This window comes from Xenopus tropicalis, chromosome 1, assembly GCF_000004195.4.
Source record: "Xenopus tropicalis strain Nigerian chromosome 1, UCB_Xtro_10.0, whole genome shotgun sequence".
In the NCBI taxonomy this organism is placed as follows: domain Eukaryota; kingdom Metazoa; phylum Chordata; class Amphibia; order Anura; family Pipidae; genus Xenopus; species Xenopus tropicalis.
This window is the reverse complement of record NC_030677.2, coordinates 160506826-160520351: the sequence shown is the minus strand read 5'-3', so window position 1 is coordinate 160520351 and position 13526 is coordinate 160506826. Positions and strand designations below refer to the sequence as shown.

General features: G+C 39.3%; 1 protein-coding gene across 18 annotated transcripts in view; it reads right to left on the bottom strand.

Annotated features, from left to right (window-relative positions):
* ncor2 (nuclear receptor corepressor 2) overlaps window positions 1–13526 on the bottom strand; it is a 225847-nt gene that overhangs the window by 53009 nt on the left and 159312 nt on the right. For all 18 annotated transcript variants that reach the window (XM_012969087.3, XM_012969081.3, XM_012969148.3 and 15 more), the window contains 3 exons: window positions 9897–10041; window positions 4944–5427; window positions 1028–1148 (listed from right to left, as the gene is read on the bottom strand). In XM_012969087.3, the coding sequence (XP_012824541.2) occupies window positions 1028–1148; window positions 4944–5427; window positions 9897–10041 (750 nt within the window). The remainder of the gene's footprint in view (window positions 1–1027; window positions 1149–4943; window positions 5428–9896; window positions 10042–13526) is intronic.

Genomic DNA, 13526 nt, shown 5'->3' with positions numbered 1-13526 from the left:
ATGACTCGATTCCAACCTAATATTGTAGCATGATGCATCCAGTTAGAATGCAAAGGAACTCAATTGCTGAAATACCTGCTCAGGCCTGAGACTGGCAAATATGAACCAAAATTCCTGCTGGTTTGAATCCATAGAGAGTTGCACATGTTGTGGCAAGCAGAGCAGGAACAGAACAACAGTAGTAGCAGGACCTGTTTATTTGTACAAAAAATTCATTCCATTCACCCCCATTTCTTGTCTTTGAAAGAGCACCCTTGTTAGCTCATTTCAGTGAAACAGAATGCTTAGAAACCTTTACAGGGCTGGGTGTGGGATTGATTGTTCCCCTCCTTGTATAGCATGACCCACCTGATATTCCACTATTCCTACAGAAAATATACTGGTTGTAATAAGAGACAAAGTTGATTTCCTCAGGCACATGTCACATATTGCATTCCCATTAACAACCCAAGAAACAGAATATAAAATTAAAGCAACGATTGTTGCACCCAGGGAACACACTGTCTCTGTATGTAAACATGCATGGAAGCCAACATATTGTTCCATGCAACACAAGCACTCTTCAAATGACTGCTGATTGTTCCCTACTAGGCCACTAGACTGCTTTTATATTAATATAATGATAGGAGGAAAAATAATTATTCCTCTGTTTATGAATAATGACTGGGAAGTCAAGATGTCCTGTTAATACACAAGTTCCCTTGACAAAGGCGTTTGAGCCAAAATGTTGGGGTATTCTCTCATCCAGAGTATCTGCCTTTATTCCTTTTTGCTGGGTGGGATGTATTGATTTGTTTATTGATGGATATTGTCGATATATTCTATAAATGTAATATTGTTGTTACACAATATGACAAAATCTGATATTAAAATGTTTTTATTGCAGTAGCACCCTGGTATGTTTTTCTGAGCATTCCTACTAATAGAATACATTGTCACACCAGCACTGTTAAATGAGCTGAATACTGCACAATGGAAAATTAAAGATTACATGCAAACACAGCTTATTGCCCCTTTTGGCACTTACTATGGGTGGAATAGCAGCTGCTCTCTGCTTCAACTGTTTCAGGTCCAGTGGCTTCTGAGGCGAGGAGTTGATCCGTACTTCGCTGCTGGAACTTAGCAGGCTGGGCCGGGGAGACTGTAGCCTGCACCAACAAATAGCACAGATGTCATTTTGCAGTCATGTAATTCTTGCACACATTTCTGCCTCTTCTACATTAGCACAGCAAAGAGAAGGGGATCAATAGACACCCCCTCATCTATAGGTATCACAACAGGGTCTGGAAATCAGTTAAGGGGCATTCACGCTAGGCCCTAGCATCACAAGAGCACCTTGGGGGTCTATGTAAATACAGCCATAAGCTCTCACAGAATCGCTGCACCTCTATCAAAAGAAACACAAGATTTCTTGTCTTCTTCTATGTACATATGTACTTTGGTATCTGACTCATCTCTCAGAAAAATCCTTCATTCCCGGGGACAGATTCTGTGCAGCTCTCTCCTGCTCCCCCTCCCACAAGAATGCTAAGAACTCCCTCCCTTAGAAATGTGTAATCTGAGCTATAAGGGCTAGAGCTGCAGCAGAAAGCTACAGAGACCAAGCTAAAATGGCAGCTGCTGTCTTAAGCAAACGGAGGGAGCTTCCAGGGCTGTTTACTCAGGAATGGTAAAGCTCTCTGCAGAATAAATATAGCGTTCCACTAATGTGGCTTATCTACTGGCGGTAAAATGCCAAATTACTTTTCTTCTCCTTTAAGTCATTTATAACTGTTAAAAGAGAGACCTAGTCTTCCTGCAGGGGGCCACACATTCTCTAACTTCAGCAGAATAGGGAATTATTTGCCAGTAAACTCTCATCTGACAGTATTTCCCAGTGTTCCATCACACAAAGATACTACAAAAGCCCCAGGCTGAGTTGACCTTGTAGTTAACTTAAAATGACCTTCTCTCTTGCTACCTTGCAGGCTTATTAAGAAGTGCTTGTACATTTTCTGTTTAAGTGAATGTGAGGCTGCACACAATAACATGAGGATCAGAGCCCGGAACTTTGACCAAAGCTTCTTGTTTATCTGCTATGAACAGGGGTGAATTCTGGGGCCAGCGAATAGTAGGAGACACTCTGCAATATTTCATTGCCAATGACCTAATCTTTTGTTATTCGCTCAAACAAGGTAAGGGAAGAATTTTTTTGCTCTCTTTTGTAAGCAATTAGCAAGCACTTAACAGAAAACTGCCTACAAATATAGATCCTTTTATAAAGAGCCTGCATAGAACATCATGGAGTAGTCATTACTGGGAAGAAATGCTTTCAGTATTCTCTTCTGTAAGAGGCCTTTGTGTACAAGAAAAGTCATTCAACTCAAGCAGGCAACGAGGGAAAGTGGTTATTTATTGAGGTCAACTAGAGGGTTAGATCTGTGACCGGCAACACCGAGAGCAAATAAGATATCAGAAAAGTCACGTGCTTCTAGTCCATATTGTGCCTCCCCTGCTACTGCTAAACTACATCTCTCATGAGCCTCAGACAACCAGCAGCTGACACATGGACCTGGAATTCAACATGATTTCAAGGGGGCTGGGGCCAGAATGGGCATTATAATGGGCTTGTGAGTCCTGAGAAGTGCAGAATACAATAGAATTTCCTACGTGATACTGCTTATTATTATTCTCTGTTACATTATATAGCAACAACGCATTTAGGCAGCACTGTACAGAGATTATACATCATTCATACCCAGTGGGGCTTACAAAGTCACATTCACACAAACTAGGGACAGTTTTATTAGGAGCCAATTAACCTGCCTGTATGTTTTTGGAGTATTGCCATTTATTCCTTGCAAGGCCAGAGACTCAAAGAGAAACACTCCAGTACTTCAGTACAGTCCAATATTAGCCATGGCGCCAACGTTCTTAAGTTTTCCCACACTATCAGCAATGACAATGAGAACATGGAGATAGTTCCTATATAGTGCCAATCTGGACAACCCAGGCACCCTGTGGCCCAAGCATTACATTACATTAGGATGGCAATATTCAGTAATATTTTCAGTATCAATATGGCCTACGACATACGGACATACCTGCCATAGTTGTCCTGCAGAGAACAGTGGTGATTGAAATGCCCAAAATTGGCCGTTACCCTTCCAATAAGAAAGCATGAAAAATGCTATGCCTGCCTGCTGTCAGAGGAATCAGCATTAAACTTTGCATTGCACTCCTGGGTGCCATGATGCTTGCACAATACTTTCCCTGGTCACGCTCCCCTTTACAAATGCACTGTCTTGCACGCAAATAAAACTTACTTTAAGGGAAAGAGAACAGTGCAAACTCAGGTTACCCAACTGTAGGAACTGAACCTGGTCTGATTGCCTTCCAGACTGGGAATGAGGGTGAAGGAGCTAGATTTGAAGTTACTCTTCTGCATAAGGTGGAACCATTTTTCAAGGCACAACAGAAAGCTACGACTAAAATCTTAGTATGACTTATACAGGTATGGGATGTGTTATGCAAATTTTTAGGGTCCTGGTGTGTTCTGGATAAGAGATTTTTCTGTCATTTGGATCTCCATACCTTAAGTCTACTTAAAAATCATTTAAACATTATTAAAAAATTATCAATTAAAAATTATCATGCTTCTGATGAAGTGGCGGGATGCCACAAAATGCATAAAGCGTAGGTCCTGTGTGATGTGCTTTTTATTAATGACTGAATAAAGACTGGTTTTATTATTTTATTTTTTAATTCAATGGTGCTCCGCTACTTTTGATGTTTCTAAACATTACTAAACCCAATCGGATTGTTTTGCCTCCAATAATAAGATTATTATTACAGAGAATCATTTTAATCATTAGATTAAAACAGAGTCTATGGGACTCTCCTGTAATTCAGAGCTTTCTGGATAATGCGTTTCTAGATAATGGATCCCATAACTGTACTGGCAAAAATCATGTACCAAACCAACTAAAGCTTAATGATAATTTGTCTTTCCATGTCCTTTGTTTTAGAAAAACATTTTATACTTGTACCCAGTAGGGCTCATACACATACAAAGTAAGTATAATGTGCAATAATTTCCTGCCAGTCATTGCAATACATTTCCACCCCTGGAAATGTAGTGCACCCTGTACTTTGCACTTGTGCAAAACCCATCACATGCCACTTGCCACAAGATGTTAATGAGTTTACATAAGTCTTTGTGAATAGCGTCAAAGCAAGCAAAATGTTGCTTCCATACGAAAGCTTTGTGCTTGCTATTGCATTCATAAATCAGCCCCAATGTGTTACTATATAAAGGAATTAGGTTGGAATGTCAGATGAAATGTTATGATAGCTTTTGGGTGGAAGCATTCCCATTGTGTACAGTGTTTTATTAAAAAGTTATGGGAAAAGATGAAACTTTATTACATTTATATGTGACATTTTATTTTGTCAGTACATTTCCCACCCACTCTGTACTTTTAGCCTGTTTTCTTCTCTTATAGCTATAAATGTCCTAATGGGGATCGCAGGACAAATGCCGGGAGGGGGAGTCACAGTTTTTCCCTGGGTGCGCCTGTGACTGGGTGGTCTACTGCCTCTACAATTACGTCACTGGATAAAGGCAGTCTCTATGTTTTTTTTATGGGGAGGAATGTAATCATAGGTGCAAAGTTTGCCTATACCTGGGAGCCCTTATAACCCCAGGTTAAAAGTAAATGCTACCTGCTGATTTTATCTGGAGCCAATACTGTACATTTTATTTCATAACCTAAATTGTTACTTTTAAGTAGTGTGGGTTTGCAAGCAGTACACAGACAAAATGGATTCACCTCCAGGATAATGTTGTGTTTAGCATTTAAACTCACTTTTTTTTTTTTTTATCTCCCAGGGTCTCTGTTATGCAATCCCTCTCTAAATAAATCTCTCTCTGAACCAGATACATGTACTCCCCCAGTACATACCTGTTTTTCTCGGCTTCATCTGCTTCATCTGCACTGCAGGTGGCACTAGAGTCACTGTCTGCATTTGCCTTGCCTGTATGTTTGCTGTGCTTCTTTTCAATTTTAGAGGTTGCATCCTCTGCTGGTGCTGCTTCTCCTGTTTCTTTCTGCATCTCTTCTACCTTTTCAGCCACATTTTCTTTGCTGTCCTCCAGCTCCTCTTGCTTTATCTCCTGTTTATTCAGCTCCTCGCAGGCTTTTCCTTCTTCCTCTTCCTCCTTTTTAATGATATGAGTTTCTTCCTTCCCAGCCACCTCCTCATTACAAGTTTTCTCGGTAGTGTCCTGACATTGTTCGGCTGTGGAGTTTTCTGGACTGACGACCACCTCAGTGTTGGCGTTCTCCCCAGAAGCTCCCGTTGGCTTGGGTTCATTCTCTCTCCTCTCTTTGGCTTCCTGCCTCGGTGAAGGGACACTCTCAGTGTCTGAACTGTTATTAACTGCAGCTAACAAATGGAAAACACAGACCATGAGTCCAGATAACACTCAATTCTAATAATTTAAGAAGCAACAATTACTTAATGTATAACTGAGGTAATTACATGCTCTGCCAAGAGCCAAACACCTAGTGCTTACACCAGCTTCCTGCCACTTAGCCGTTGTCAGGGCTGGAATCTCCTCATAAGTTATGGAAAAAAGTACAATTCTCTCAGTCATGCCAGTCCCAAGCATGGTAACTGGTTTGTTTGGTGACAAGAATATACAAAGTGTCAAAACAAAATACAGCCCAGTCAGAAAAAAAATCCATCAAAATGTTCTGATTGAAAATGTGTCAGCACCGATTCAGTTATAATGGCACTGCAGTCTGAAAGTAGAATGCCCCATTTTAAATAGGAGTCAGAAGTAAAGAGAAGCCCAACTACGCAAGCAGCTGTGCCACTCATATCTCAAAAGAAGCCACTAATATGCTCAAATTGTTATAAATGTCCTGTTTATACAGCGGCAAGAATGAACATGACTTGTAAGACAGGCTTACACTGACGGCAAAAGTAGTATGATAAAAACACAAAACGGATGAAGAATTGCCATGGCAAATATTGTGGAAAGACAGCAGTGTCGATATTGCCTTTAGGTGCTGCTTAAGGGGTTTTTCACCTTTGAGTTAACTTTTAGTATGATGTAAAGAGTAATATTCTGAGACAACTTGCAACTGGTCTTCATTATATATTATTTGTAGTTTTTTTAATCATTGCAGTATTTGTTCTGCAGCTCTCCAGTTTGGAGTTTCAGCAGCTGGTTGCTAGGGTCTAAATTACCTTAGCAACCAGGGAGCAGTTTGAATGAAAGACAGGGATATGAATAGGAGAGGACCTGGATAGAATAATAAGTTATTAAAAGTAAGAATAACAATAAAACTGTAGCTTTACAGAGTGATAGTTCTCTGGCTGCTGGGGTCAGCAACCCCTGTTTGAAAGCTGCAGGGAGTTAGGAGAAGACTGCAAATAATTACTATAGAATAAGACTAATTGAAAAGTTGCTTAGAACTGATCATTCTAGAACATACTAAAAGTTAACTTAAAAGGTGAACCACCCCTTTAACCTCAAGGTTATATTTTGCTGAAATACGTATTGTCTATCTATAATATCAATGCATCTATCTTTAATTACCATCAAAAACCATTCTAATAAAGGGGCTAGGTGTTGCTTTGCCACTGGTTCTATCATGTAGCTCAATGTCGCTGATAAGCCTTGCATGTAAAATGGGAAATTATAACTACTAGCAACTCCTACATGGTACAGCATATTGTAACTATGACCGAAGGTAGATGGGCTAGCAGGTACCCCATATCCTGCTGTTAAGATACATTTACCAAGGTAAACATCCACTTCAATTCATTAATATGGATAAATAACACACGCAAATAATTTCAAATGCCTCCTGGATGGGTGCTTTACAGCAGCGTCAAGATATTTAAATCTGAGAACTCTTTCTTCTGTTCCTTGGCAACCTACCATTGAATGCATCTGCAGCATTTTAAAAGTCACTGCAACCTCCTCTTTGCTGGAACTTCATTAATGATGTCCCAAGCTGGCTGCTTGCATGTGCAAATGTGGCTTGCATGCAAAACCCATCCTGGATCATTACAGACTATTATAGTGTGATTATATCTGGTAGCAAAATAGAAGAGGGGTCCATCATGTACCACTGTACTTATTCATTAATAATCTTATGTTGCTTCTTGCCTCAAGGCTTCTACATGAAACCATGCTGCACAAACAGGAACCATAGAGGCCATACAGAGTATTAACTAAGGGTAGGTGCAGTGGATCCTTAGATCACTATATACTTAGCACTTGCATTACTCCTTGTGTCCCATGATGCGTGCCCCCAGTTGGATGTAGTGTCAAGACCCCCACCCCCGTCATCCAAGGGAGTCCATGTCCAACCCCTTCCATGGGATCTTAAAATGTAAATAATGATTGTACTGATGCTTTATAAAAGGAAGGAATTTAATGACTACCAGGCAAGTGAAATAACATTTTTTTAAATTCATTCTTCTGATGTTAAAGGGGTTGTTCACCTTAAGCTTGATATTCTGAGACAATTTGAAGTTGGCCTTCACTTTTTATTTTTTATGCTTTTTGAATTATTTAGCTTTTTGTTCAGCAGCTCTCCAGTTTGTAATTTCAGCAGGTATCTGGTTGCTAGGGTTCAAATTACCCTAGAAACCAGGCAGTGGCTTAAATAAGAAATTGATATATGATAGGAGATGGGCTGAATAGAAAGATAAGTAATAAAAACTAGCAATACAATTATAGCCTCACAGAGCAATAGTTTTTGAAGGCTGGAAAGAGTCAGATGAAAAAGGCAAATAGATTAAAACCATAAGAAATACAAAATGAAGACCAACTGAAACGTTGTTAAAAATTGCCCATACTATAACATACTAAAAGGGAACCACCCTTTTAAGACCAAAACGTTCAACTTTTTGTTTACCTTTGCATACTTACATTTGTGCACAATATTAATTCACAATGATGGTAGTATTTACTGTATGGTCTGTATTTGTCCTGCAGCATTATGGTATTTTAATAACATTTTAGCTTGATGTAGGTTGTACTTAGTTTAATGTAAAACTAAAGCTTAATGAAGAAGTGGGCTTGCAATGCTGCACATTATGTTTTGGCCTTGTTTACATGACCAAGGTGACCACAGCCCTTTAATAATTGAAAATCCTCCCAGTTGATCATTATCTCTTTCCTGCTAATTGCTCTAAGCTGCTGTGAGCTGCCTTTTGGGCAGATATCGATCGGGAAGGTTAAAAAATTTAGTCAGGTCGGGCACCGCATGGGCTCATTGATGTGGTCCCCGAACCGACTGCGCCCATTGGCGTCAAAATAATTTGATCGTTTGGCCCCAGGGCCAAACGATCGAATTAGCCTAAATTTGCCCGATATCGCCCACCCATAGGTGGGGATATTGGGAGAAGATCTGCTCGCTTGGTGACCTCGCCAAGCGAGCGGATCTTAACGTGTATGGCCACCATTAGTTAGGAACTGACTCATGATACACAATGTGTATATACACACATATATAATGTAAGTCCCAACACAAGGCTAATTAGTAATTACTTGAGATTTACATAACAGAGCAGCTAGAAACCAGTGCAAACTGCATCAAAGATCAGCCCTGTAGCATCAGCTTTGATCACAGACTACACAAGACAGCTTTCATGTCTGATGATTTTGATTCCCCCTAATCATAGCTTCTCAGCAGTAGCCCAAAGGAAGCAGGCCATTTTTGAGTGTCAGTGACACTGCACATGCTCTAACAAGATTGTGCATGGCGAGTTCCTGTTGACAACTTGTGGATCACTACTGATATATAGTTACTAAGCCTCCAGCTGCTACATAAAATGTAACAAAACTAGACTATTCCACACTCCTGACATTACAAAGCAATGAAAAATAATAAACAGTTGCACGCTGAACCTTGTAGCTATAAAGAATTCAATTAACATATTAAAAGATAAACGTCACCATTACTTATATAGCTGCTGTCAAGGCAACCATTAAAAGAAAATTCTGCACTCTACTTAGCAAATAAACTAGAACAAACTGTATAAGAATCCCCTCTTCCCCCTCCAAAAAAACAAAAAACAAACACTCATTATAACTGTAAAGGAAAAAAGTCATACTATTAATATACTATTATTAAATAATGTTTGAGTCTCATTTTTTATTCTGGCACTATTAATAAAGCTACCTTCAGTTACAGCCCAATAATATCCTTATATTATACAGTTTAACTTATTAAATACAAGTTTCAATACATTCTGGGATTTAAGTGATATCAACAGGCACCAATGATAATTAATGTTGCCTCTATATAAAGAATAAATTTATTAGGATATATGCCTTCTGCAAGCAAGAACATCAAAGGGTAATGAGTCCTAAAGGCAGCCCAAACCAAACCAGATCCACCACAAGGTTTTACAGCTGAATTAAAGGTACCCTTGTATTTCCCACAACACAACTGCAGATAAAAACACTGAAAAGAGTAAAACTCTGTCTGACAGATTTCATGACTTTCCCCACAGGATGGGTTTTGTGGTCATTACAGTAAGTTATAAGTTCCTAAAGAATGTAGGGAACTTTCTATTGTGGCCCTGCACCAACCATTCAATTTCCTTCATAATCAGCTACACCTCTCATTTACTACATTACATACTATTAAAGATATTAAATGTATTTTAAACACAAACTAACATTTAAAATGAAATTGGAAAGAAAATATAACTCTAAGCAACTTTGTAATATACATTTAATTGCTTAGAAATATATTTATTCCAGTGGTTTTAATGGTAATGTGGCCATGTTGCCTTATATTTGTCTTTATGTGCATCTGATATGGAAGTGGCATTGTGCCAGCTCCATATGGAAGCCTTTCTTTTGCCCCAGGTATGATACTCACCATCTCCTTCATCTGCCATTTCCTCTTCATTGCCACTCATACCAGATGCCTCCATCTCTTCATCCTCCATAGCAGGAGGGTATGGGGTCTCCTCCTCCATTTGGACTGCTTTTTTCTTCTTACGTCTGTTGTTCCGCTCCTTCTCCTAGACATGAGTGGAAAATAAAGAAATCAGTCCTCTAATAGCATAATAACCCTCATTGCAATCACATAAGTGCCAAGTAAATCAGACATTTTGAAGACCAAAATAGAGGCAAAAGAATGAATTATTAAACAAAATCTTATTATGGGTTTTTATATTTTTTTTTTACCTGTATGCACAGTACTAACAATTTGTGTGTGCAATCCAGCGGGGCTTATTTATGAACAGTGGGCAAATCTGCAAATCTGAGCAGTAACCTATGGCAACAAGTCAAATGTTTTCTTTTTTTTTTTTTGCTCTACCTGCAGCTGGCTGAAAAAAAGTTAACTGATTGGTTGCTATGGGTTACTGCCATGAAGTAGATGTGACCAGTGTTCATAAATGAGCCAAATGGTTTTTGGCAGCTTAAAAAAAAATAAAAATAAAATATAAGAAACCAAGATGATTTCTTATATTTTTTCTTATATTTCTTATATTTTTTTTCTTTTTTTAGCAAATACTGTTTAAAATTTTGAAATGGAAATTTGTGCAAAAAAGTTGGATTATTTTCCATATCTAATATCGACAGTGATAAAGCAATTCATGATTTTTTTAAACATGCAGAAAGTCACAATTTATTAATTACAATACTATAACTGCAGAAATAGTGATGGAAACTGATGACAATTAGGATTTTTTTTTTTACCAGGGCTACATGATTTGTCATAAATGTGCCCCTCCCTTTACATATGTAAAGGCAGTATACATCCCCTTACAATATGAGCTGAACGAATAGGGCACATGCTAATCATACTTTTTGCTTATTGCTTTAATTTACTGTTTGACACTAAATAAGAATATGAAGCCAGGTTCACTAGTTCTTCTTTCACTTATGGTCCCAAAGAACTTCAAAGGAGCTGATAATACTTATTACCAGATCACTGAGAAGCCCTTGGTAATGAGCTGCTTAAAGGCTGCTGTTTAGAGAAGGGTTGGGTTTGTTTGTTCAAAAGTAGATGTCTATAAAGGAAGGAAGGGGTGAGTTCAGTGAACATACCCCAACTTTCAAATCAGAGATTTATAATGGCAAAACATAAATAAATATGGATTTTAAAAAAAAATCAAATAAACATAATTAGTTTCAACACATCAGGGCCAATTCATTAAAACACGAGTTCGAATCCCTAATGGGAAAAATTCGGATTGGATACGATAATGTTTGAAGATCGCAAATATCACGAAAATGCTTACGAAAAAATCGTATAAGTCACGATAATATAGTATTGGCGACACGAAAGTCACTAAATTTTCGTACCAAACGATTGTAAACAGCTGCAGAACCTTTCCGAATTTTCTGCGCAAGCGTACGAAAAAGTTGCGCGGGCCTATGGAAAAGTCACGCAAACGCGAAAAAATCGACGAAAATACACTTGGAGCATTTGATTGAAGGCTCCGAGCGTTCGTGCCTTAATAAATCTCCCCCATAAACTACTTATTGCCTTCATTTTAGCAAAGGTGTTTTAGGTGTTTTGTCCCTTTAAGTTAAAAAGTATATTTACTATAAGCAGCCCCATGGTGCTCCCAAACATGGCGCTAAAAAACAGTTCATATGTGAAACCCTGCTTCATCTAAATAAGCAATTATTTAATGAAAAAATATACTTCTTTAGTAGTATGTATTACTGGGTAATCCTAAATACAAAATTGCCATTTTAGGTATCAAGGGTCGCCTCCTAGGATCATACCATTCTTAATGCACACATACAGTGGCTTGCAAAAGTATTCGGCCCCCTTGAACTTTTCCACATTTTGTCACATTACAGCCACAAACATGAATCAATTTTATTGGAATTCCACGTGAAAGACCAATACAAAGTGGTGTACACGTGAGAAGTGGAACGAAAATCATACATGATTCCAAACATTTTTTACAAATAAATAACTGCAAAGTGGGGTGTGCGTAATTATTCAGCCCCCTTTGGTCTGAGTGCAGTCAGTTGCCCATAGACATTGCCTGATGAGTGCTAATGACTAAATAGAGTGCACCTGTGTGTAATCTAATGTCAGTACAAATACAGCTGCTCTGTGACAGCCTCAGAGGTTGTCTAAGGGAATATTGGGAGCAACAACACCATGAAGTCCAAAGAACACACCAGACAGGTCAGGGGTAAAGTTATTGAGACATTTAAAGCAGGCTTAGGCTACAAAAAGATTTCCAAAGCCTTGAACATCCCACGGAGCACTGTTCAAGCGATCATTCAGAAATGGAAGGAGTATGGCACAACTGTAAACCTACCAAGACAAGGCCGTCCACCTAAACTCACAGGCCGAACAAGGAGAGCGCTGATCAGAAATGCAGCCAAGAGGCCCATGGTGACTCTGGGGGAGCTGCAGAGATCTACAGCTCAGGTGGGGGAATCTGTCCATAGGACAACTATTAGTCGTGCACTGCACAAAGTTGGCCTTTATGGAAGAGTGGCAAGAAGAAAGCCATTGTTAACAGAAAACCATAAGAAGTCCCATTTGCAGTTTGCCACAAGCCATGTGGGGGACACAGCAAACATGTGGAAGAAGGTGCTATGTGTGGCGGAAAACTAACACTGCACATCACTCTGAACACACCATCCCCACTGTCAAATATGGCGGTGGCAGCATCATGCTCTGGGGGTGCTTCTCTTCAGCAGGGACAGGGAAGCTGCTCAGAGTTGATGGGAAGATGGATGGAGCCAAATACAGGGCAATCTTGGAAGAAAACCTCTTGGGGTCTGCAAAAGACTTGAGACTGGGGCGGAGGTTCACCTTCCAGCAGGACAACGACCCTAAACATAAAGCCAGGGCAACAATGGAATGGTTTAAAACAAAACATATCCATGTGTTAGAATGGCCCAGTCAAAGTCCAGATCTAAATCCAATGGAGAATCTGTGGCAAGATCTGAAAACTGCTGTTCACAAACGCTGTCCATCTAATCTGACTGAGCTGGAGCTGTTTTGCAAAGAAGAATGGGCAAGGATTTCAGTCTGTAGACGTGCAAAGCTGGTAGAGACATACCCTAAAAGACTGGCAGCTGTAATTGCAGCAAAAGGTGGTTCTACAAAGTATTGACTCAGGGGGATGAATAATTACGCACACCCCACTTTGTAAAAAATGTTTGGAATCATGTATGATTTTCCTTCCACTTCTCACGTGTACACCACTTTGTATTGGTCTTTCACGTGGAATTCCAATAAAATTGATTCATGTTTGTGGCTGTAATGTGGAAAAGTTCAAGGGGGCCGAATACTTTTGTGTATATGCTAGGTCACATCAGCCAATTATTGGACATAGTTTTGCCTTTTACTCCCACACTACTCCCTGGTACAGTTAGAGCTACATTATTTCCTGTCAGGTGATCTCTGAGGGAGCACACAGCCCATCACAAAATAGTGGCTCCAGGGAAAGGATGTAAAAGGGCAATATTTACTGAAATATATAGATTCCAGTTTAGTAAGATTCTTCAAAAGGCCAATCTC